Genomic DNA, 22,689 nt, shown 5'->3' on the forward strand with positions numbered 1-22,689 from the left:
AAAGGACCGAGGTTCTCAGGAATAACACTTTCCTTTTTGATATATAGCGTCTACATGCAGGCCTACACTATATCTCGGAAATTCAAATAGAAATCACTGTACATGTATGTTGATTTTAACCTGATAAGTGTTGTATTGAAAATACTGTGTTGATAAATACATACATGTACATAAATGAATAGGCCTACTAGCACATTTTTTAAAAATGATAGAAAGGAGCCTACAGCTGGATAATTGAAACATTTATATAGCCCTACATGTACATTGTATATATGGTACATATACAGGATATATATCCAGATAATATGTGTTTGCGGTTGACCATCCAAATGCACAGCACACAGGGATACAACCTACATCTAATTCCACGTAATGAACTTCATTAAGAACATATCAGAACCAGGACTGTGATTAATGACAGCTATGACGGTGCTGCTGAATATTGTGCAGGGTTACACAAACAGCGTGGTGGTCCCGGTGATATTTATTCTATCACTGTTTTAGAATATGGTGCGAGGAAAACAAACATGCTGCGATACCTGGAGGGACGAACGGGGGAAAAACAGTGAGGTTCAGTGTGTATTTATATGTCATTATGTATGAGCACAACAATAACATCATTTACATCTCTGAAATGATTATAGCAGTTCTTTTGCATGGGACGGCCCGAATTCGGAGGATCCATGTACATATACTGTAGGCCTACATATGTGAATTGACTATCTGTATATTCATGATCACACACACTCGCACTCGTATGTATGTATAAATAAATAAATAAATAAGTAAATAAATAAATAAATAAATAAATAAATAAATAAATAAGCAACATTTTCTCAGACGCGCTTATTTGGCTCCAATATAATGTTAAGTTGCGTAGATTAATAACAAAAAGTTTTAAAATATAACGGAGTAAGATTGGTAAAAATCCTAGATTAAACAAGGACAAGACCTAATATGCTTTATCTGCAGAAAGTGAAAAGGAAAAATAATTTTATGTACTTTATTACATTTCAATAGAAAAATAAATACTTATGTGGTTCTCTTTTGGTTCTCTGTTGCGTTATACAACTCATATACTGACTCACGAACTATTGCATGCTGCTACATTTATAATCGTTTTATCATTTAAAGAAATATTGAAATACAACTCTATCCAAATGAGATTTATATCTGGACTGCTGAGGACGGTTCTCATAATGTCATACAAGGCGAATGTTTTCCACAATTAGTTTATTCAATTTACATGCCCTCGCGCCATCACAATTTGCAGGGTAATGTAATTTATACACAGCGCGATATTTTCCCTGTCCTTAAGACAATTAAGCCAAATCTTAGCGTCAAAATGAAAATTCGATTGTATTGGTTAGGTTATAGCAATAAGAATGTATAGCCTCTGCAGTAAAGCGCCAGTATTTCCCTGTGCTTATCTGCATCTATTCGTGTTCTACCGATTTGAACAGTCATGTATTCAGTGATTCATCTAAAATCCACGGACATTTGAACGGCATTGAAAGAGTGAAAGGCATTTATACGCTATTAGCATATAAGGATTAGGAAATCATTGTAGTACCTTATGTCGGTTCGGATAAAGACATTTGTAAATAAACAGCTCGCTGAACAAATAATAAGCGCACTCAGAAAGGTTGATCCTTGGCCCTTCGATTTCTGACAGCCCAGACGCCCGGAAAATTTTCTCTAAATGGTTCACAAGACAAGCGACATGGGAGCATACTCGCACAACAAGAAATGGTCAAGAAATGGTCAGCCGGCAACTGACCGATCTGGTTACAGAAAACAGACTGACAACACGATGTCCAGCCGAGACTTAACACACTCGTGCTGGTCGTAACTTATCCATTTATCGCTCAGAGTACGCGCATGCCTAAAGGAAAGCTGTCCGTTTTCGACTAACATGCGCTGATCAGAAACAGGAGTAGGTTTACTACTACTTTCAGAGACCGGCCAATGATTTTTATAGATGAGAGTTAGTATTCGCGCAGACACTGGGTATTTTGGCTACATCTCCAGATTCGGACTGAGCGCTGGCACATTTGCTCTTATTTTACTACCGTCCTCGTGACGCACGTTGACACCCTAGGATCCTAATTAATACCGTCCAAATAAACGACGACTGACGCACCGCGCCGACCCTGGAAGGGCGCCGCAGATCGGATCAATAGGTTAAGTGCGGATTACCCATAAGAACGTTCAATACTGAAAAAAGCTGGTCTTATGCAATGTAGTTTGAAAGTTAAATCTGAACATTAACTGACAGTCTCAGACCGGAATCTTAAGAAAAATCAGCGCGTTCCTGCTACCTTCATTGCTTGAACAGTAAGAGAGCAATTTTTCTGTTGTCAAGAAACTATTTCCAGATACTTATGCATAGGAAAAGTCAATTTGATTGATTACCCGGAGCTATTAATACCCTTGACGCGTTTAAAAAAGAACCCACTAAAAAGTAGACAACAGAGCAATCTTGAAGCTTCAAGCGAGGGAGTCACAACAGGGACACGAAGATACTCAGCAGCGTCATCGGATTTTTGTAATCGATCTGCTATACATTTGAACCTAGCGATCTCAGAATAAATCCTTATTAACTCTGCTTTGGACAAGTAGATTAGATGACGCATGCTGCTTCAGGGGACCCAAGGACACTCGGCTATCTGATTCGTTAATAGTTACCCTCTAAGGCGCCTTTTGGTAATTTTTGAATAGCTCGCCAGGTACTGAGAAGATCTAAGAAGTCTTGGTGATCGATACGACTGAGAGGTCCGCGATACAAGTACGCACAGAAGTCACACGTCCGATAAACTGCCATAACAGAAAACAAGCTATGCTTGTTGTGGACATGGAATTCCGGCACTGCATATCAGTTCTACTGCTGTGTTGTAAAGCCAAGATATATCTACAGTAAAAAGGAAAACCGCAATATGAACGCCTTATTTTCCCTATGCATTCATACGGTTATGATATTTATAACAGTATCCTTCGCTGCTGAAAAATCGGACAAGAAGGAACACACGGAGACAACACAGAGTCCGGCGTTTCATGGTTTTTCTAACAAGGATACAGCCTCGGAAAAAGATCCGCGGAATCCTGTCCCCGGTCTTGTTTCTGGGAGAGTTTACAGAAATACAGTTGTCAAAAACGCATCTGAAACAAATAATGACGATGTCAAAGGGGGTTCCTGGACCGTATATCCCGAGGATGATTCACCTTACGTCTCATACAACTCTTCTACCAAAGAACTCGGAAATTACCAACCATTGTGGCTTCAACCGGACCACGTACACCACGGGGTCAGTGACACTCCGGCCAAGTCCAAGAAAGGCCGCCCAGTGAAAGTTTTGTACATTGGGGGGTTCTTTGAGCTTTCAGGGGACCCTCGCATGGCAGCTATGGGACTGTCCGAAAAGGTCGCGGCCTTAATGGCGATAGACCACATCAATGAACAGGACATTTTGCCGGGATACGAGTTGAGGATGTTCTATGGCGACACAAAGGTGTGTTCTTATTTTGCTGTTGTCCTCTCCTTTCAGTCTCTTTCTCCTTTTCCTCATAGATGTATAATGACAGGCTAATCTTCCTCATGTAATTTTCTGATATTGCATTATTTTGTTACTTTTAGTCGTTTTGTAGTTCATTTGAACTTTATTTTATCATACAGTGTATAAATCAGAAGAGAATGGAGCATCAAAAGAGACGTCTCTCTCTCTCTCTCTCTCTCTCTCTCTCTATATATATATATATATATATATATATATACAAATACCCCCAAACATAAGCTGTATAATGCCTTCCAACATTGAAGACAGTAGTTGCTAGCACTCGAAGGGTACAACGTGCAACAGTGTGTACACTTAGAAACAGCTGTGTCTCAAAAGTCAGCTCAACAAACAATTCCGTATGAACACGACAAATAACGGTACTGCAGGTGAAAATAGCAGGGTGACCCTTCATTCCTAGACCACATATACATGTATCATCGTAACCCATTGAAAAAGACATGAGCCATTGCCGTTTCTCCGCCCACGATATCTTTTGATTAAACAAACGTGGGATTGTAATAATTCTTTGTACATGTATGATTATTAACTCACTACAAAAGCTGTTTGTTGAAAATGTCGAAGATGAATATTTAAACATTTATTTGGGCGTCCTGAATGACTTGTGGCCCCAAGATTCTGGAGTCTTTAGCAGTCTTGTTTAGAAGGCTCATTAATGTGTCAGTTGATTTTGCAACAGGTTGCCGAGCGTGAATTCACAGCTACATTGGGTAAAGGCAAACCTAATGCCTAGATCTTTAATGTTCGTCGACTGTAGACAAAAGAAGAGATATGTTAACAGGCAGGTGTGTAGCCAGCAAATTTCAAAAAGGGTTCTTTTTCTAAAACCTTTTTAACCTCTAACCACCCCCAACTTGATAAATGGCATACAAGGTAGAACCTAGATAAAATTCGATTCAGAGAGATCTTTTTCAACCAAACGGGCGACCCCCTCCCTCCCCTACGCCCACCCCACCGTTCGCCTACGGGTCTGACAGGAGACACAAAGGATCTTGTCTTTTTGTAGACAGCCAACATTTAAATGTAGCAGTCACAGGAAGATTTCTACATATTGATAATCATTTTAGCCCCCCCCCCCCCCAAAAAAAAAAAAAAAAAAAGAAGAAGAAGAAGAAGAAGCTAAGAATAAGATTTCAACAGCATGCAACGTAAAGGTGTAGTCCCTCTACCCGACTATATGTAAAAACTGAAAACGCATGCATTATGTAAGACGCATCGGTCAGTCCGTCCCGACTGCATGTACATATGCGTCCGTCTAAATGGACGGTCTGTCTATCTGAAATGGATTCAGGAAGGATGATTTCCTTAATGTGATGAATTGATATCAGCTGTAATACCGGTATTAACGCCCGTGCGGGGAGTTGCCCTCTAACACTTTCCCAATCTTTAGTCAACCGCAAAGTTCAGGTATTTGTTTTTGGCTAACCTTGAAAGTAATCAATAAAATGTAAGATGCTTCCTTTTTAGCCAATTTATAAACTTGGAATGCCATCAATTGATCTACGCTTGGACTCGGTACTGTGTTTTAAGTCCATATTAAGATAAACCGGCAGTAATTCACTTACATCGAGTATATCGCACTTTTTTTTTCACAAAAGGTGAGGAATGACTTATGTTCTAAATCGACAGTGCTTTTATTCTTAAAACAGCCAGTGATTGATTAAGAATCAAATCACACTGCAGTGGTTGGTTTCAAAGTTAAGGCCAACAAAAGTCCGGCGCATTGACCTGTCGCCAGCTCAGCATGAGACCACGGCTTGAGACATTGTTTTTTTTTCTAACCTCACGTTTTATGAGACGGAAGCTCAAAGGTAGAGGGGCGAATTTTGTTGTTGCCAGGCCTTGCAAGGCGGTGGATCATTTTTTCTTGACAGTGAGCGTGTACTGAATTGTATCCTCCATTCCTTTTATTTATATTATAACATCTGCTCATGTTTTATTCTGATGTTCTGTGCACTTTTATTTAAATTGCTTTTACACATCGGTAATTCGATTAACAGTTTACACAACCTAATATTATGAGACGATCAATAATTCATGTCCGAATGTCGTGTCGTCTTTATTACATAAAGTGAAATATTTATGCGTTATCTTTGTCATTTGAGTATCTTATCAAAAAGCATTTGGTTTATGTAACCAATCCTCTTGAGATTTTTAATCTACATAAAAAAAGATGTGAAATTGGTTTTTATTTGAACAGAAAAAATGTGAAACTGGTGTTTATTTGAACATGCTCGAAATAAATATCTCGTATAAGAATAATGCTAAACAACTGATTTTTCTAAACCCAATAATGGAATAGGCCTACCATAAAGCGACAATGAAAGACTGAGTTCCCATCCCTAGATCGCGATCGATCTAACAGGATCGGTCCATCGCCACGGGGTCCCTCGCCAAATTGCTTACAGCTCAAGCAGCTTAGACGTCTGGGACGCCCACTAAAGCCCTATCGGCCTCAGCAGGCGTGACAGACATCTTAGCCCCCCAAGTTAATTGCAATTAAGCAAGAATCCCCTCGGAGATAGTTCGATCCAAAGTTAGTACGTTAGGGTCTGGGAATGGTCTCAAAGACAAGGTAGCAAAAGGAGATCGCTATGCACCAGTTAAGCTTCCAAATGAATCGGTTCCGCCGAGTACGCTCGACCAGTTGGACTTTTATCGCGTTATTTTCATTAAAAGCGGAGGCGTTACGGTGCTTGACCACCTCAAAACAGCCACTGTTATTCACGGTATGTAGCAGCTTTGTGGAAAGTAACAATTGTACCCCCGATTGTCACGGCCAGCGAACTATTAATAAGGAATGGAAGGAAATAATGACGTGCACTTTAAAGTCCTCAGCAGGAAAACTCTGTTCAGTGAATACTTAGAAAACCAGCCAGCATGGATGATGCTGATATTATAAAGTTTCATGCTAAGGATAATCTTTTCTTTTTAATTAAGTCACCATAAGTAGAACTAAAATGTGTGTGTGTGTGTGTTGCAAAGAGGCAATAGCTAAAGAAAAAAAAATGTTTTTTCTCACTGGTGTGTTGTTGCGGTACAACGTCAGAATAACAGGCAGTCCCAACGCGTGATCTTTCTACACCTGTTCGATTGATTTTGTTGTGAAATAACGAGTTTCCATTTGTACCCCCTACCAGGACGGCAAATATTATAGGCAAAATTTCAAAAAAAGCCATGGCAGAGAATCAAATAGCTGTCTATATATCTAAAGACATAGCTGTGAATATCTTGTAAAAATCAATCTGTCGCCCTGGTAGAGGGTAAAGTACTTGCCTTTCTTGGTTACATGCTGCTTTGTGCTCATTTATACCACCGTGACTCAAGATTATTTAAATATGATTAAGGGTTCTTTTTCCTTAAAATACTTTGAAAGAAATGGGAAAGAATCTGTGGCCACCTTATGAAGGCTAACAAACGTCAAATTTTCGGATCCCTCCTCCATAACTTTTGGTTGTAGTCAGATATAAGCTCGTGATCAATACGTAGTTTCTCTTATTTTGATATTATGATGATTATATGATGGTCCTGGTGATCTTTATTTGCTCTACCTTTTGGCCTCTGCCGAATAAACAAACAATTTTGAACTCAAACAAAGTAGAGATGAGCTATAAGCCCTTGCCGTTCCTTGTAGCAGTAAAAGGGTCGAAAGGACTTGCACCGCCACGCGAGTCGTTTAATAAAGCTTTGAAAGCACATACACACACAGCAACAACAACAAAAATGTGTCACAGTTATCATGGTGTTTGATTTTTTTACTAAGATGACATGACTTTCTTGTCGTTAAGGTGAATTTTTTACGCTCTACCAGGGCCACAGATAGATTTGTCACTAGATATTCACATATATGTCTTAAGATATATAGACGGTCATAATTTTCTCTGCGAAGAATTAAACTATATACACTGTAATTCCTTGACTAGAATCAGCCCTTCATCGTGCTCGTTAACCCCTACTCGATGATTATCAGAACTTCTGGTATTACGCATTCGGACGGACATTAACTGAGCCGCTGCAGGAAGCTTGGTTAAGGAAGAACAATAATCCAAACAAATAGCGTATTATATGTTTCTGTATTTGTAGGGCGCAATGGGATAATTCACGTCAACATATTTGGATTGAATTATTCATTACATTGTGTAATGTAATCTTCTTTAAATGACTAATTAGCCATTCGGAACGATTACACAACGAAATAGAATCTCTCTCTTAAATGGCAACATTCATATAAAATTCAAGAAAACGAACAATAACGGTTTATCATGAATAACTTAACTTACGCTTAATGAAATATTTGTTGCAGTTCATTTCAACTGTGCATTGTAAAATTGGGTAATACATGTATACAGTTACATGTTTCGTTTCTTGAGGGGCTTTGCACTCGAATCAAGAGAGTAGCTGGAGAAGGAGTCAGGATTTTAGAGCCCGTTCCCATAGCTAGATCAATCTAGCAGGATCGACCCATCTCCGAGGAGTTTCTCGCAAAATTGTTTTCAGCTAAAAGCGGCTACGATGTCTGGCACGCCTACTGAAGCTGTTAGGGGTAATTAACTATCGTTTAGCAGCTTCAATAGGCGTGTCAGGCATCTAAGCCGCTTAAGCTAAAAGCAATTTAGCAAGAAACCCCTCGGAGATGAGTAGATCCTGCTAGAACGACCTATGTGTGGGAATAGAGTCTTATTTCTATAATCAAAATCACCTTAGTACAATAAACAGTCTCAGTGGGGATGAGGGTGGGGCGACATGCTTGTATGCAAAATAACCCTATATTTTTAATTTTAGAAATTACACCGAGTTACCGAGTGTTGCGATCGGTATACTATTTTTTGCTTGCACAAAAAGAACGCATTCAGAACAGATAAGCTGCGGACCAACTGACTAAATATGGCCGACCAAACTTTAAAACAGTGCCTCCACATGCGCCGTTAAAGTGATTAAATCCCAGCTCCGAGGTTTTTTTGCACGGCCCCTGCAGCGACGGCGCGGGTGGAGACGGGGAGGCCATCATGGAATTAGTCGGGGCTGCTTTTAAGTTGAGTTGGACATATTTAGTCCGCGGTTCTGTTAGTCCGCGGATCAATCAGTTCTGAATGTCCTCTAAGTGAGCCCATATTTTCAATTCTGGAGATTCAAATAAGCGCTTTCCAAAGATGAAAGACAATTAAACGATGGGCAATGGGCCTGTTGAATGAATTTTCAGGCTTCTAATTTGCTTCTACTATCGTATGACAGATTGCGGCTTTCAAAATGACATTCACGAGACATTTTGTAAGTACACGATTCCATTACGTGACCGGAACAGAGCAATTCTGAACTAATTTTTCATATGCATATCTCTTCAATTGTCCGTCCAGTGATGCGTCCTTATGAAACGTGTAGATAAACAGTAGACGCCGGTGTTCATAATGCGTTCACTTTAAATCAATCTCGTTGAAATGAAATACGGGTACAAAATCACGCAATTAAATGTCACCTTTTGTTACACAGAGCTCTTGTTAAGTGAACTTAATAAGTAGATCGCTTTAATCCTCAGCTAATTAACCACTTGTCGATATTAAAGAGGCTCATCCAGTCGACGCTACTGAATCCAGATCGATAGTATATTCGCATCACCGCGGCATTTGTGAAAATAGGGGCCAAATAGCAAGCCCCCCCCCCTCCAAAGATAGATAAATAGAATATTGAATAGATACAAAAGAGAGAGAGAGAGAGAGAGAGAGAATGAATTTGTTAATGAATAGATAAGACGAAAAGGAATTATTTCAATGAATATAATACAAGGTCTTTATAGGGGATAAAAAATTTCAAACACAACAAATCACCTAATTACATATCACACTAATCCGTGTGAAATCTGATCACTTTCCATTAGACTCAAAAGGTTAAGTTGTTTAAATCCCGGGAACTATGACCTGAACACGACCCACATAAAAACAAAGCGTGCCCACACAATGCTAAATCACTTGCTATATTGATATGCTGAAGATACATTAATTTTGGTTTTATTTTCTTTTATATTGTATAAGATTTTACTCATTTTTAAGCAAAAATTTGCCAAATAATATACATGTACAGTAAAAGCAAGATACTTAAACAGTGGCGGATTTAGGGGGGGGGGGTCAGGCGAGTCATGAGCCCCCCTTCAATTTCCTTTCCCCTCTTGTATAAATTAGAATTAAAACTAGCTGAATCATAATCCTAAACGGTACCAAATGGCACCGTTCGCTCTCTAAAATAGCAAAATTTTTCAGAAATACCACGCCAAGTGGGGGGAGGGGGGGAGGCTTCGCATCCGCGGACCCCCCTTTCCAATAATCCTGGATACGCCCCTGCTTAAACAATAGAGAGGTTGGCATTTTCTCCGAAACCTTTTTTCTAAGCAGTGCGTTACATAAGCTGAGATACATGTATCTATGTGCAGGCAATTTTAGATGGAAGAAACGGCTGTAAACCTTCAAAACCAACATGCCAATTGTCAATAGGTTTTTAGCCAGTCAATATTCACAGGAACTGAATAACGAAGTAGCATAGCCCTCGAGACGGAACTTAAAGCGCACGAAATGAAAGCAGCATACCATTAACTTCATCATTCTCTATTGGTTCCATCATACAAATCACACACAGCATTTTTATTTTTTTGCTCGAAAACGCATTCATAAATGGTCCAATTTATAAACAGGAATTTTTCTTGCTGACCTCACAAGACGATCTGAAACCGCAACCAATAACTCAAAAGTACATGTTGATGAGACGGTGCTCTTTTTGACTGCTCTGCTATATGTTCGCCCTGTGACACCAGTTAAGATATGTCGGGTTTTTATTTAAATCCGCTTTGAATGCGGCTTCAAGGTGCCCTGACTGAACTTTGCCTTTTGGGAGCGAACTTTTCTTTTGGGAAAGGACTTTTATTACCTGAATAATACAGGCCAAACAGGGATACAGATATAGATGCATACAAACGAAGTGATATAAATAATATTTTTCAAGGGCTAGGAGACCACATATTTGAAAAGAATGAAACACAATAAGAACTGCATTGTTATGATAAGTCATAAGGGACATGGTTTATTTAAACTGGAATATTAAGGGCAGTTCGTGGAAATACAACTGATTCAGATTATTTTTGCATTCTTGTTCTCTTAAAGAATACGTGACCCCGCTGGCGAAATAACATTCGTATTACAAGGAAGAAAATAGATGTCATGAAATAGACATCATTTTGCCTGACCTGCTGCAGGCATATATGACCGAACACCTGTACAAACTCGGTCACATTAAATATTCCCTGTGCAAGCGAATTAAAAATTTTGCGACAAATTGCGTTATCTGTTTTCCTCACGCTGCAGAATATAAATACAAGAATGCTGTTTGCACACTGTATTGTAAACAGACTTGTTGCCGAGGTCACTTTTGGCACAGTTTCTGAGTTGGCAAATATTCCACATTAAATGCATAAAATACCAGCAAGAACATGGCAAATAAAACCCTATTAAATTTAGAAATTAGCTCAGTAGAGGACAGCTCCCTTGATCAAATTAGTATCGGGTTGAATAATGGCACGGGCGAAAGAAAACAAAGAATTTGTGCTCTCTAACAGCTGGTTAACCTTACGGACCAGCATCGATATAAAATTGTTGTTAAATATTTACTAAGTTGGAGGTTGTATTTGTTCTTGTTAACTGAATAGGGTAAAACCAACGCCTTAATGCCCTGCGCCAATAAAGTGCCTAAAATAGATATAGTCCACTAACTGGCGGATTCAGCATAGATATCTCTCTCTCTCTCTCTCTCTCTGTGTGTGTGTGTGTGTGTGCGTGCGTGTGCACGCGCGTGCGCGTGGAGGGGGGGGGGTCGATCCACTTTTTACCAGGAAACTTCAGCAAGGCTGAAAACATGGTAGGATCAACCTTATCCCAGGCTCTATTAACCCACCCCCAGTGTTCTATGCATTTTCTTTGAATAGATAAAGAGAATGGAATGATAGTTTATTATCATATTTAAACAAAATATAAAAGGTTTTTCGCGATCTGTGGATCAAATGTCCAATTTTCATAATAAAAAAGACTCGTCTTTTCTATCCAGAAAGACTGTTCTTTCTTGCCGCCCCTCGACCCTTCGGGATTTCTAAAAACTTTTCCAGGTTTCTGATCAATTCTGATTACGTGATCTGATTTAAATGAAGCCTGTCATATGGAGAATCCCCTGTTAGGAATAGTACATTCAGGCTTCCGTTGTACTACGAGGGAGAAACCGTAGAAAAATACATGTAGCTCGTTGATGCAAGTTTCCTTCATAACCCTTCTAAGGTAACGATTCTTACATACATGTGTATTTGTAGATTTCAGGAATACAAAGCCGTACTCCTGATCAGGTTAGCATTCTTTTTAAAGTACACAACAACTCCAACTTTGTCGCCCTATATTTTATAGATATCTTATTTAATTTGACATGTGGGCGTATTTTTCTTGTTCACAGTATAAGCAAATTTAGCGGTCAAGGTGGGTTGGAAAGATAAACATACTTACGTATATTGCATATTTACAAAATACATTGTATTTCCGGTACAATGTACAATGTATTTTTCAAGCTTTGGCGTTCTTGGAATAATGTCGTGATTATGAGACTCAGAGAAATAATTAATTGCAGGCATGGATGAAAACATTAAGCCCTTGAATCACTTGAATACTGAAAAATATTTGGCTGAAGGATGTAACAAAAATGAGATGTGGCGAAACCACCTACAAAAAATGAACATTTGTCAGGTGAAGTAAAGTGAAATTTATAGGAAAACTTTCCAGTAGATTACTTGCAGGCTAAAGTCGTATACAGACACATGAAGTAAAATTAATCCCGCTTGACACCCCCGCCCGGACAATTCCCCCCAAGAGAATCCCCCAGGGCAATCCCCCAAGATACCCCCAATCCCTGGAAAGAAAATGCCCTGCATTTGTGTTATCTGTTTGAGGCATTTATAATTTTTGTATATATTTTACTGAATATATACAATATATAAGAAAGTACACAAAAAAATTTAATATAAAAAAGATTGTCTATTAATTATAAAATTAAGGAAGCTCTCATACGTGCTTAAACAGATCTGAGAGGTAACTTTAAATTATCAGATGCTATAGATGCAAATTTAAATTCTATTAAATTTTCTAAAAGCAAACAAATGCCATATCATCTGCTTTCCTTTGATGTTTGTGAGTTTTCTGAATAACGAATAGGGGATATAATAATAATAATAATAATAATAATAATAATAATAATAATAATGAAACTTGAAAAATAAAGCAAACTTCGAAAGCCATTATTTTTACGTCAGGGGGTAGTGGTGAAACAATATAAGCAGACAATTTGTTCATTAAAGTGTTATCTGGATGAGTGAGATTATTTGTTTACCGCACATCTACCTGGGGATGCACCTTGAATTAAAGGCAGACAACGTGATTAAGGAAGGTAAAGCAGTAAAAGGTGTCAGTTAGTTCACCAAAGGGATATCTGGATGAGTGAGATTATGTTAACCCAACCTCTACCTGGGGGTATCCAGGAGAGAAATTGGAGGGGGGTGTCAGGGGGGATTATCGGGGGGGGGGTGTCCTAATACAAAAATCAACGTCATTTCTCTTTGTTTTTTTTTCCGAGGCTGAAAATGGGCCATTGACAACGTCCTTATGTCTGTACCTCATACATGTACATGTAGCTCAGTATCTACATATGTCCTCCTTAATTACTTCCCTGGAAGTGTTTTCCTTACTACCGTATGAATAGAAAGTTGGAAAACTACATGTAGAGGCAGGCTGGCGGTTTACAATATTTAATGTGAATTCCAAAATTAGATGTTTTAATAGATATTTGTATAGTGCAACACGAATTACATCGATAAGTTAATAACGTGAAATTGCAAAGACACAGAAGGTGAATTAGTTAAACAAGAATATATATGCATTAAACAAATTCAATTAAAGAAAAATAATTTAACATTCGCATATACTGGGTCCTTGAGGTAACGTACATTCATCTATTTTCTTTGTTTCTTGGCCAAGCGTTTCTACGCCTTCCACTGTTTTCGTTTCCCTGATATTCCTACCTAGACCTTTCTTGGAGTAATTATATAAGGGACCCCCCCCCCCCCCCCCACCAAAAAAAAAAAAAAAGAAATCATCGATTATTCAAAACGAGCATTGTCATTTTAAGCCACTGCCCTTAGCTACAAACGGTTAAGTGAATGTACTAGTATAATTTTACACTTTAGAAACAAAGCATTACAATAGAGGCTGTTTATAGCTTCTTGTCCATGAACTTTACCCACGGTCAATATTAAGTAACCAGCTATCATTTTCGTTGTTGACAATATTGACCGGGTTTCAACTTAGTCATCTATAATCAGATATCAAAATAATGGCTTATGAAACACGTGAATCTTCCTGTTCCGTTGTATTCTTAAAGGTATCACAGAAGTCATGACTTTATTATTTATTATTTAAGTTACAAATTGCTTTTTGTTTGATCCTGCTTTCAGCTAAGCCATGGGTGAGTGAAAGGTGAAAAACACATTGTAGGTAAAAGAAATGTCTGCATGTTGCTACATTTCCGTGAAAATGCAATCAAATACTTATGTATTGTTTTGTATAAAGTGTTTTGTGACGTACAAATTACCGTGTAACTCGATTATACACTTTTAAGTAGTTCACAAACAAAAAGAAGTTTTTTTTTTTAGTAATTGAATCACCAATCATGATAAAATGGGTAATAAAGGTACAAAAATGTTTACCTGTAAGTCGAGGTCCGCATTTAAAAATCTGCAGTGAGAAGAAAAGACGAAAAAAAAGCGAAGACAATGATTGTTTGACATCAATTATTTCATAGAAAAAAGTAAACCTGATAAACCTGAAAACTGTAAAATTTTTCTGTGTTTCAGTGTGACCCTGGTACGGGTGCTGACGCGTTCTACGACATGGTCTACACAGAGCAGCTGATGATGTTGTTCGGGAGCTCGTGCAGTGACGTCACCAGCATGATTGGACAAATTGTAGAGTACTGGAATCTTCTCTTTGTAAGATAATAATTTGTTTTGCGACTTTGTCATTTAAAAAGAGGACTGACAGTGAGTTAAAGAATTCATTGAGTTTTTTTTTTCTTAGGTTCATATTATTGAGTCTGGTTGTGCGCCAGTGACGGGTCCAAGATACCACAGATAATGGAGGTGTTCGATTTTGAAACATTGCCATAGCTATGTAAATCTCCTCTGCACCCTGAGATAGCCCACAGAGTGTTATGAATGTACCATTAAAATGGTCTTTAATATAAAACATCTTATCTTCGAGAGTTCATTGGGGGGGGGGGATTCATCCCCGAACCCCGAAACCAAAACGTCCGTGTGTTGAGCAAGGTAAACAGAACTGTTATTTATTTATATATTTTTTATTTATTTATTTATTTTATTTATTTATTTATTTATTTACTTATTTTATCTATTTGTTGATAATGGTTTCAGGTGTCCCACGCTTCGTCCGCCCCTGCCTTGAGCGACAGGGAAACTTTCCCCACATTCTACCGCCTGGCTGCGGCTGATGTCTCACACAACGCGGCGCAGAAGAAATTCATCCAACATTTCAACTGGAACACCGTGGCTATAATACACGAAGATCACGAGCAGTATAATTTGGTAATTGTAGACCCGGAACTTCTCTGATTATCTTGCTGAAAAAGCTTTGTTAATAGCAGGTTATTGATCACTTAATGGCTTTGTTTACACACTTACAGGCTCTCTGCACCATACACTTCAGTAACATGCATGTTTGTTTGCCGATGCTTTATAACTAAGCGTCATTCTCCATTGCTTTTTTTAAAATTAATTTGGGTAGGGCGCATGCGCTGTTAATTGGAAGTTCGGTTTATTTACAGAGTTTCTTAAAATGCCTTTTTGTTTATTAATTTTGGTGTGTGGCTGCTAAGTGCACTGGCGGAATGGAGAGGCGGTCTATTGGTGTATAATTGTTTACGGATAGATAGAGTCCAATATATTAATGACCATTAATCGACTGCATGAATAAATGAATTTTGAGCAGCCTTGCAGAGTGGGAGGCTATGTAACTGACCGATCGGTGATAAAATGAAATGAAATGAATGATAAATTGAATGATTAATGTACCGATCGATCGATTGATTGATTTGTTTATTATTTAATCTGGTTGTTTATTTACTGTTTGGTTGATTGATTGGTGGGCTGATTGCTTTTTAGTTGGTTGATTATCCTAAAGAGATGACTACTCCTCGGTGTATTGATTGACCGGTCAGTTGTGTTGATGAAAACATGCTATTTTGTTTTTTATTATTATTATTCTTTTATTTATTTGTATCATTGATGGTAGGTCCCTAATGGATATTATTTATTTACATTCATGTTGATGAAGGTTAAAAGTAACAATCGCCACAGAAAGAATTCCATGTTCCTAAAGACACCTGTGTATTTGGACAATATGGTATCGATTTTTGTTATAGGCTGTAAACAATCTGAGAAGATATCTGGAGAGAAAGAGTTCTCAGGTTAATATGGACGGAGTAAAATTATAGCTCTCTGTTCTGTGGTGGAAGAAAAATAATTTTGGTGTTGTTATGTCTGTATTGGATGTGGGTTTTGTGAAGTTGTGTGTGTATGGTTTTTTGGGATATCACTCAATCTTTTCCTTGTTGTGTGAATACTAACAAGGAAAGCCGGTTGAGATCCGACTGATGGTTGTCTTGGGATGGTGCTTTGGTAATGTAAAGCTCCTGCTTTTTATATCACAAATGTTTTTTGCTGTTTTGTTTTTCCTTTGATTCGTTTCTGCCAATTCACTGAATTTCTCTGTCTGAATTTCCGTATCCAATTGGATAACGATATTTTTCAAACGTGATTGAAATCAATCGGATATATACTTGCCATACTGAAACTAATCTTTCAATACATTCGTCCACGATACTCAATTTAAGATAAGCTTCAGCCATCAAAATGTTTGATTTATGTGTTTCATTTATTGGGGAATTATAAGCCAGGTCAACTTTCAATAACCAGTACTAAGATTTATTCATTGATTGTACGAAACGGGTTAGGGTCACTATCAATTTTTGGCTGGAAAATCTGATGGTCGGCTAAAATGTCAGAATGATTTGAATTGATTTCTTCCTTCGGTTCTCCAGGGGAAACTTGAATGAAGCTAATAAAATAGGTATATTTGTATGAAAACAAGTATCAGATGTGCCTTATCTTATATTCCACGCTGTTGCTGATACATCCTTCTCTGTCTTCAGGCTGTACACACTCTACAGAGCACCATCGAGGCGGCAAACATCAAAGTAGCCCTCACCACCAGTTTCAGGATACAAGACTCAAACTTACCCGATAAGATGCGGCAAATAAAGGTAAGTTGCAGACTGCAGCTACGTGTACTATTACATCATTCTATTGCTTTGTTGTGACTTTTAAGGCATGCAATGCGCGTTACACCTGTTAATGGCAAAAAACAGTTTGAGTTTATTTTTCTGGGAATTTCAACTAATTTATCGCCATGTTTCAGGGATCACGATCTTAGACGCGTTCTATGGGGTCTTTTTGAATCTCACTTCCCCAAATCCATCTATGTATTTTTAAGTAGTATGGTGATACCGATTTGCCAGTTTAACATGTGTCAGTTCTAAGGTATGTTTGTTTTTTCAAGATTTTTAATTAAGCCTTATACACACAGACCGCTAGGTTTGAAAAAGTGAAAAAATAAAAAAAAAGCACAGAGAGAGAGATCCGTTTTTATCGGGCAATCACTGTTTTATCCTCAGGACAATGACATAAGGATAATTATTGGCAGTTTCTCGGAGGACATCGCCTACCACGTGTTTTGTGAGGCGTACAGGCAACAGATCTACGGGCTAAAATATGTGTGGCTTCTGGTTGGTGATTTTACCAGCCAATGGTGGGAGAAGTCGCATAACTTCTCTGATTGTACAGTGCAGGAACTTACAGAGGCAGTCAATGGATATTTTGCGGTTAACAGCTTGAATTTCATCGTTGGCAACAGCAAGTCAACCTCCGGTTTGGTGAATAAGTTGAATTATGGAGATGATATTTTTAATAATAAGAAAATATATAAGAAAACAGACACAGAACTGTAAAATTCATTGTTACGTCCTTACCAATCAACTTGTATTCTCGGGTTAATTTTGTTTGATTTTTCATTGGAACAGTAAGTTACAACCAATTTGAACATAGATATATTTCATCTTTTGTCAATAGTGTAAAAAATGTTTTTAGCATTAAATGTATTAATTTTGCTAGTATATTGAGGTAGGTGTATTTGTCAAATAATATTTTACTCTAATTACAGACCAACGAGAAATTTGAGGCACAGTATGACCAAAAGGCTAACGAAATGAATGTGCGAGTAACCAGAAGTGCGCATGCGCCTCAGATGTACGATACCGTGTGGACGATAGCATTGACACTGCAAGCAGCCGCCAACGCTTCCGGTGGTTTAGAGAATTTCCGATATGAAAATGGAACAGTTTGGAAAAGCCTGTTTTTTGATATTATGGGAAAGCTTACATTTCAAGGAGTTTCGGTAAGAATCAAGATACTAATATTGACAAAGAACTGTTAAAAAACAGAAATAAATGCGTGATACTAGACTAGTTTTTTTTTAATATCAGAATTTTTTCTTTTATCATTTATGATATCATTTATCATTATCATTTTATCAATTAAATACACCTTATAGTTTTTTTTATGTTGCGAGAACTGATCAACAGTTTAACTTGCAAATATTTGTTTAAGATTTAATTATGAAAAAATATCAATATGTTTAATTAAAACATTTTTCTAGGGTCCAGTCTCGTTCACCGACACAGGCGACAGGCGTGGCATATCTGCCTTCACCCGATGTCAAAATGGCGTCATGACCTCAGTGGCGTTATACTATCCAAACAACGACACGCTGTCACTGAATTGCAAGGAGTGTAAACCTCTTCTTTGGACAGGTTGGGAGTTTAGTGTTGGAGGCATATAGTGTGCGTTAATTCTTTCTACAACGATTTTTTTTAGAAATTTAAGCTATTCTTTCTTTAATGTCATCTCATACCCTACGCAAATACAATTGAGAAAATAACTAACTGTGAACCCATTCCAGATGGCCGACCGCCTGCCGACAAATACTCGGTGGTGATCCAACGGTCTCTCATTGACCCCGTGGCCTTCTACACCATCAGTGCCTTGTGCGGGGCGGGCATCTTTCTGGCGCTGGTGTTCTTGTTCTTTAACCTCCTGAATCTCAGGCGAAGGTAACAGCTACAAATTTTGGGTTAAATTGGAAATGGGAAAGATAGTAAAAGGAGTCTGATAAATATAATGTTTAAAATATTAATTTTTCTCATCTTATTTATTTAACTTTTTGCGGCCAATGTCAAAATGTTTCTGTTTTCCATATGCTGAAAAAAAGACTCCTATGCCCAGGAGAAGGCATACCTTTGAAATATACATCAAATTAAATACGTACATGTACATGTAAGAAAAATCAAGCCTTTACAAGATAACTAAATCAAAGTACATAATTCTTGAACTCTACGCGTAACAAAGCCAGTTCTTATACGTTGTATCCAACATTTATACGAAAACCTGCATCAATTAAATTATTTGATTAATTAATTAATTTATTTATTTCAAGGTACATAAAGCTGTCCAGCCCAAAACTTAATAACGTGGCAGTGATAGGGTGCATACTTGTGTATTCCGCAGTTCTTCTCCTGGGATTTGACGACGGGACGCTTAGCTCCAAATTATATCCAACTGTCTGCACGGTAAGCAAAGTAAAATTCAACTCCATTCAAATATATCGTTTTTAGAAAGGATAACATTAAACGCACGTCTTATATAGTCGTTGGTGATAACGGGCTTACCACAAGTATCTTTCTATATAATAATAGACAATATTTTTGTTAAAAAGCTAATACCAACTTTAAATACTTTCTTGAAATAGGACCCTGGTGTGATAGTCAAGTCACCATTGTTAAATCTATACCTTTTCACTATTGAATTCTCACAGGTGCGTGCGTTCCTGTTCGCTGCAGGATTCTCTCTGGCGTTTGGCGCCATGTTTACCAAAACCTACCGCGTCCATCAAATATGTATAGGTGCAGGGACAGGACTGGTGAAAAATAAAGTAAGAGTTTTGTTTGTTCATTCGTTTGATTTTTCAATAATATCAAAGTTCTTAAGGTATATAAAATACATTTACTATATACTGACATTTAAAATACATGTCTTTACATATTCAATAAGCAAATAGACTGCTATTGAAAAAATTAACTGATATTCACGAGCTAATATTCAATATTAACGTATTCATTTTCTTACCTTTGATAACTGTATATTTGTTTTGACCAGTCGTTTCTGGATTTACAATTCTAAGCAATGCAGCATCTCAAGACAATTGATACTTATTATACATGTAGTTTAACCCGTGAACCTATTTCCAGTTATTGAAGGACAAGCACCTGTTCTTCATTATCGGTGCCTTGCTGGTGTTCGACTCCGCCATAGTGTCTCTCTGGGCTCTGGCAGACCCCATGGTGCGGAATGAGAAAAATATAACTACTGAGGTGTGTGGGTGTGGCACCAGAGAATCATAAGCCTAAAGTTCAAGTTCATTCATGTAATTGAAGTGCACATTTGTTGTTTTAACGAAACTATAAAAGTGATATAGTTGTCCCTTCTATACTTGGTGAATTTCTTGTAAGGTGTCGACGGCTCACAGAAACCAGATTTAAGTCCTGAAGAAGTCGAAAGGCAAATTGACAAAACTTTTGAATAGCTTACAACTAAAATTTTTGTCACAAGGACAGTTCATTCTTAAACTATACATCCTTCTTGAGGCCTAAATGATAAGACCAACTTGCCCTTCTTTCTTTCAGCCCGCCCCAGAGGACCCACACCGTATCCTCTACGTCCGGCAACATCTTCACTGCCACTCCCAGCAACAGAACATTTGGCTTGGCGTCTTCTACACATACAAAGGCCTTCTCATGATTTTTGGGACCTTCCTTGCCTGGTCTACCAGAAAGGTGAAGATAGAGGCCCTTAACGACTCCAGGTACATCGGTCTCAGCGTCTATAACGTGGTGGTGATGAGCATCCTCGTTGTGGCGTTGACGGCTGTGATACCGGACCAACCGACATTGGCGTATTGTATAGCGTCTTCCATCATCATCGTCTCTACTACGGTGACGCTGTGCTTATTGTTTGTTCCCAAGGTGGGCGTTGTCATAGTCTTTTTCGAAACTGTTAAAACTGATTTTGTATTCTCTCTAACTTGTATTAAGTTGTTTTGGCAGTAACTTCATAAAATTATTATATACTCTATTGGTTAACTGCTTTCATGTGCATTAAATACAGAAATATATGAGGTACCTGTCTCTTTATCATAGTGTGGAATATTGTTACAACACTGCAGTTCACTACCAAGTGATTTTTTATAGAGGAGCCCGTACCTTACTGTATATAAGAGTTATGTGATTTTGTGGCTGCTTTTAGACATGACTTAGTTCTTATTTCTGTGTCCACTAGATCCACGCCCTGGTCAAGTCCAGCGGTAACCCGGTCATCACGACGTCCGGCCTCACCGTGGAGGCGGAAACACGGCGACTGACCTGTGACGACAGCAAGGAGAAGCTGTTCAGAGCTGAGGTTCAAAATAGGACGTTCAAGAGCGAACTTGCTGAGGTGGGGGCTCTTTGGATCCAGTTTTCTGATTGAGAGTGTTACTTATACACGTGTAATCGAACGAGATATGTGACAGTGAGAATTTCAGTATTGTTCTTCAAAAACGTCGTCGTTTTCTTTGATTTTTTCAGAGGTTTGGCAAGATTGAGGCCACCTAACTTCTGCAATAGTACATGAAATAGATGAAAAGAATTTCATTTTAAATCTTGGATGATTTAAAATTTTGTGCACAACTGGCAGCATGACGCATAATTTGACTTGTGTCACAGACGTTTCAGTTCGTTATGTCAGAGTTGTTGGTTTTTTAATTTTCACAATTTTCTCATCTCATTTTACAAACGTTTCTATATTTCAGTTGGAGCGAGAGATTTCCCGTCTACAAATATTGCTAGATCTCCCCTCGGACCGCCTTGCTGCCCTAACAGGAACCATTATCAATACCAGTAACAACGCATGCCTCAGACGCAGGCGGCAGTCTTCCACGTAAGTCCATTTCTTCTTCAGAACCAAAAAATACATTATGGTCAACGAGTTGCCAATATTTGAAGTAGTACGTGTAATTTCGATTAACTTCGGGTTTAGGGAACAAACGTAAAATGTAGCAAGTTCGTTTCATACCGCCGAGGTCTTTATCAAAACGTCTTTTCAATTCTCACCCTTGCGTTTATTCATATAGTTATCCATTTCCATTTTAGAATTTTGGATCTCATTGGAAATGCTGACTTAGCTTCGCGCCAACAGCTAGCAAACGTTACTCATAGCTTTTCTATCCCACATTCAAGAACTTTTGACGAATGTCACAGGTCTTCCAACTGCAGGGCATCGGGTTATAGACATTTTAAGCAAAAAAACAGACGATACTCAACAGCTGTTGGTAACGCAGACGATTTCAATTTGCTGCGACACACGTCTGCTGGGTTTATCAGCAGACTACCTATGCAAGACACGCTCAACAACAGGTATATTCTCAGGAGACCGTCTTGGCTTACTGATGCCGACTGTATCTCATTATCAGATTTGCCTGTTAAAAACCTCAATCGTATATCCTGTAGCTTTCGCCACCGCACAAAACCGAAAAAAGTGACGAAAGAATGTGGAACACAAGTCAGCAATTATCAGTTGGAAGTTTTCAACCCTGTTGACATCAAATATATCGATGAAAGCACCGATGACATAACAATTAATAAGGATGCAGTAAATTGGAAAAATAGAAACTCTCCCTCTGGGAAAAGGGCAAAGCGAAAAATGGAATTACAACAGAAATTACAAAGGATACGAAAAGAGTTGGAAGAATTAGAAACAACGGACATATAGCCAATATACAAAAAATTCAGTTTTCACAATAGCGCATGTATATTGTGATGAACACCA

At 38.2% G+C, this 22,689-nt stretch overlaps 1 protein-coding gene across 1 annotated transcript; it reads left to right on the forward strand.

Moving 5' to 3' along the window:
• Nucleotides 1-1,279: 1,279 nt before the first annotated feature.
• LOC106153044 (gamma-aminobutyric acid type B receptor subunit 2) lies at nt 1,280-22,680 on the forward strand. The gene is made up of 15 exons (XM_013526811.2): nt 1,280-3,509; nt 14,494-14,628; nt 15,070-15,240; nt 16,866-16,976; nt 17,388-17,645; nt 17,933-18,166; nt 18,428-18,581; nt 18,731-18,881; nt 19,265-19,397; nt 19,643-19,759; nt 20,076-20,198; nt 20,511-20,849; nt 21,163-21,318; nt 21,674-21,801; nt 22,014-22,680. Exons 1-15 carry the CDS (start codon nt 2,937-2,939, stop codon nt 22,630-22,632), a joined length of 3,402 nt encoding a protein of 1,133 aa, XP_013382265.2. The 5' UTR covers nt 1,280-2,936; the 3' UTR covers nt 22,633-22,680.
• The last annotated feature ends 9 nt before the right edge of the window (nt 22,681-22,689 follow it).

Source organism: Lingula anatina, chromosome 3, assembly GCF_051362555.1.
Source record: "Lingula anatina isolate TDL-2025a chromosome 3, LinAna3.0, whole genome shotgun sequence".
NCBI lineage: Eukaryota > Metazoa > Brachiopoda > Lingulata > Lingulida > Lingulidae > Lingula > Lingula anatina.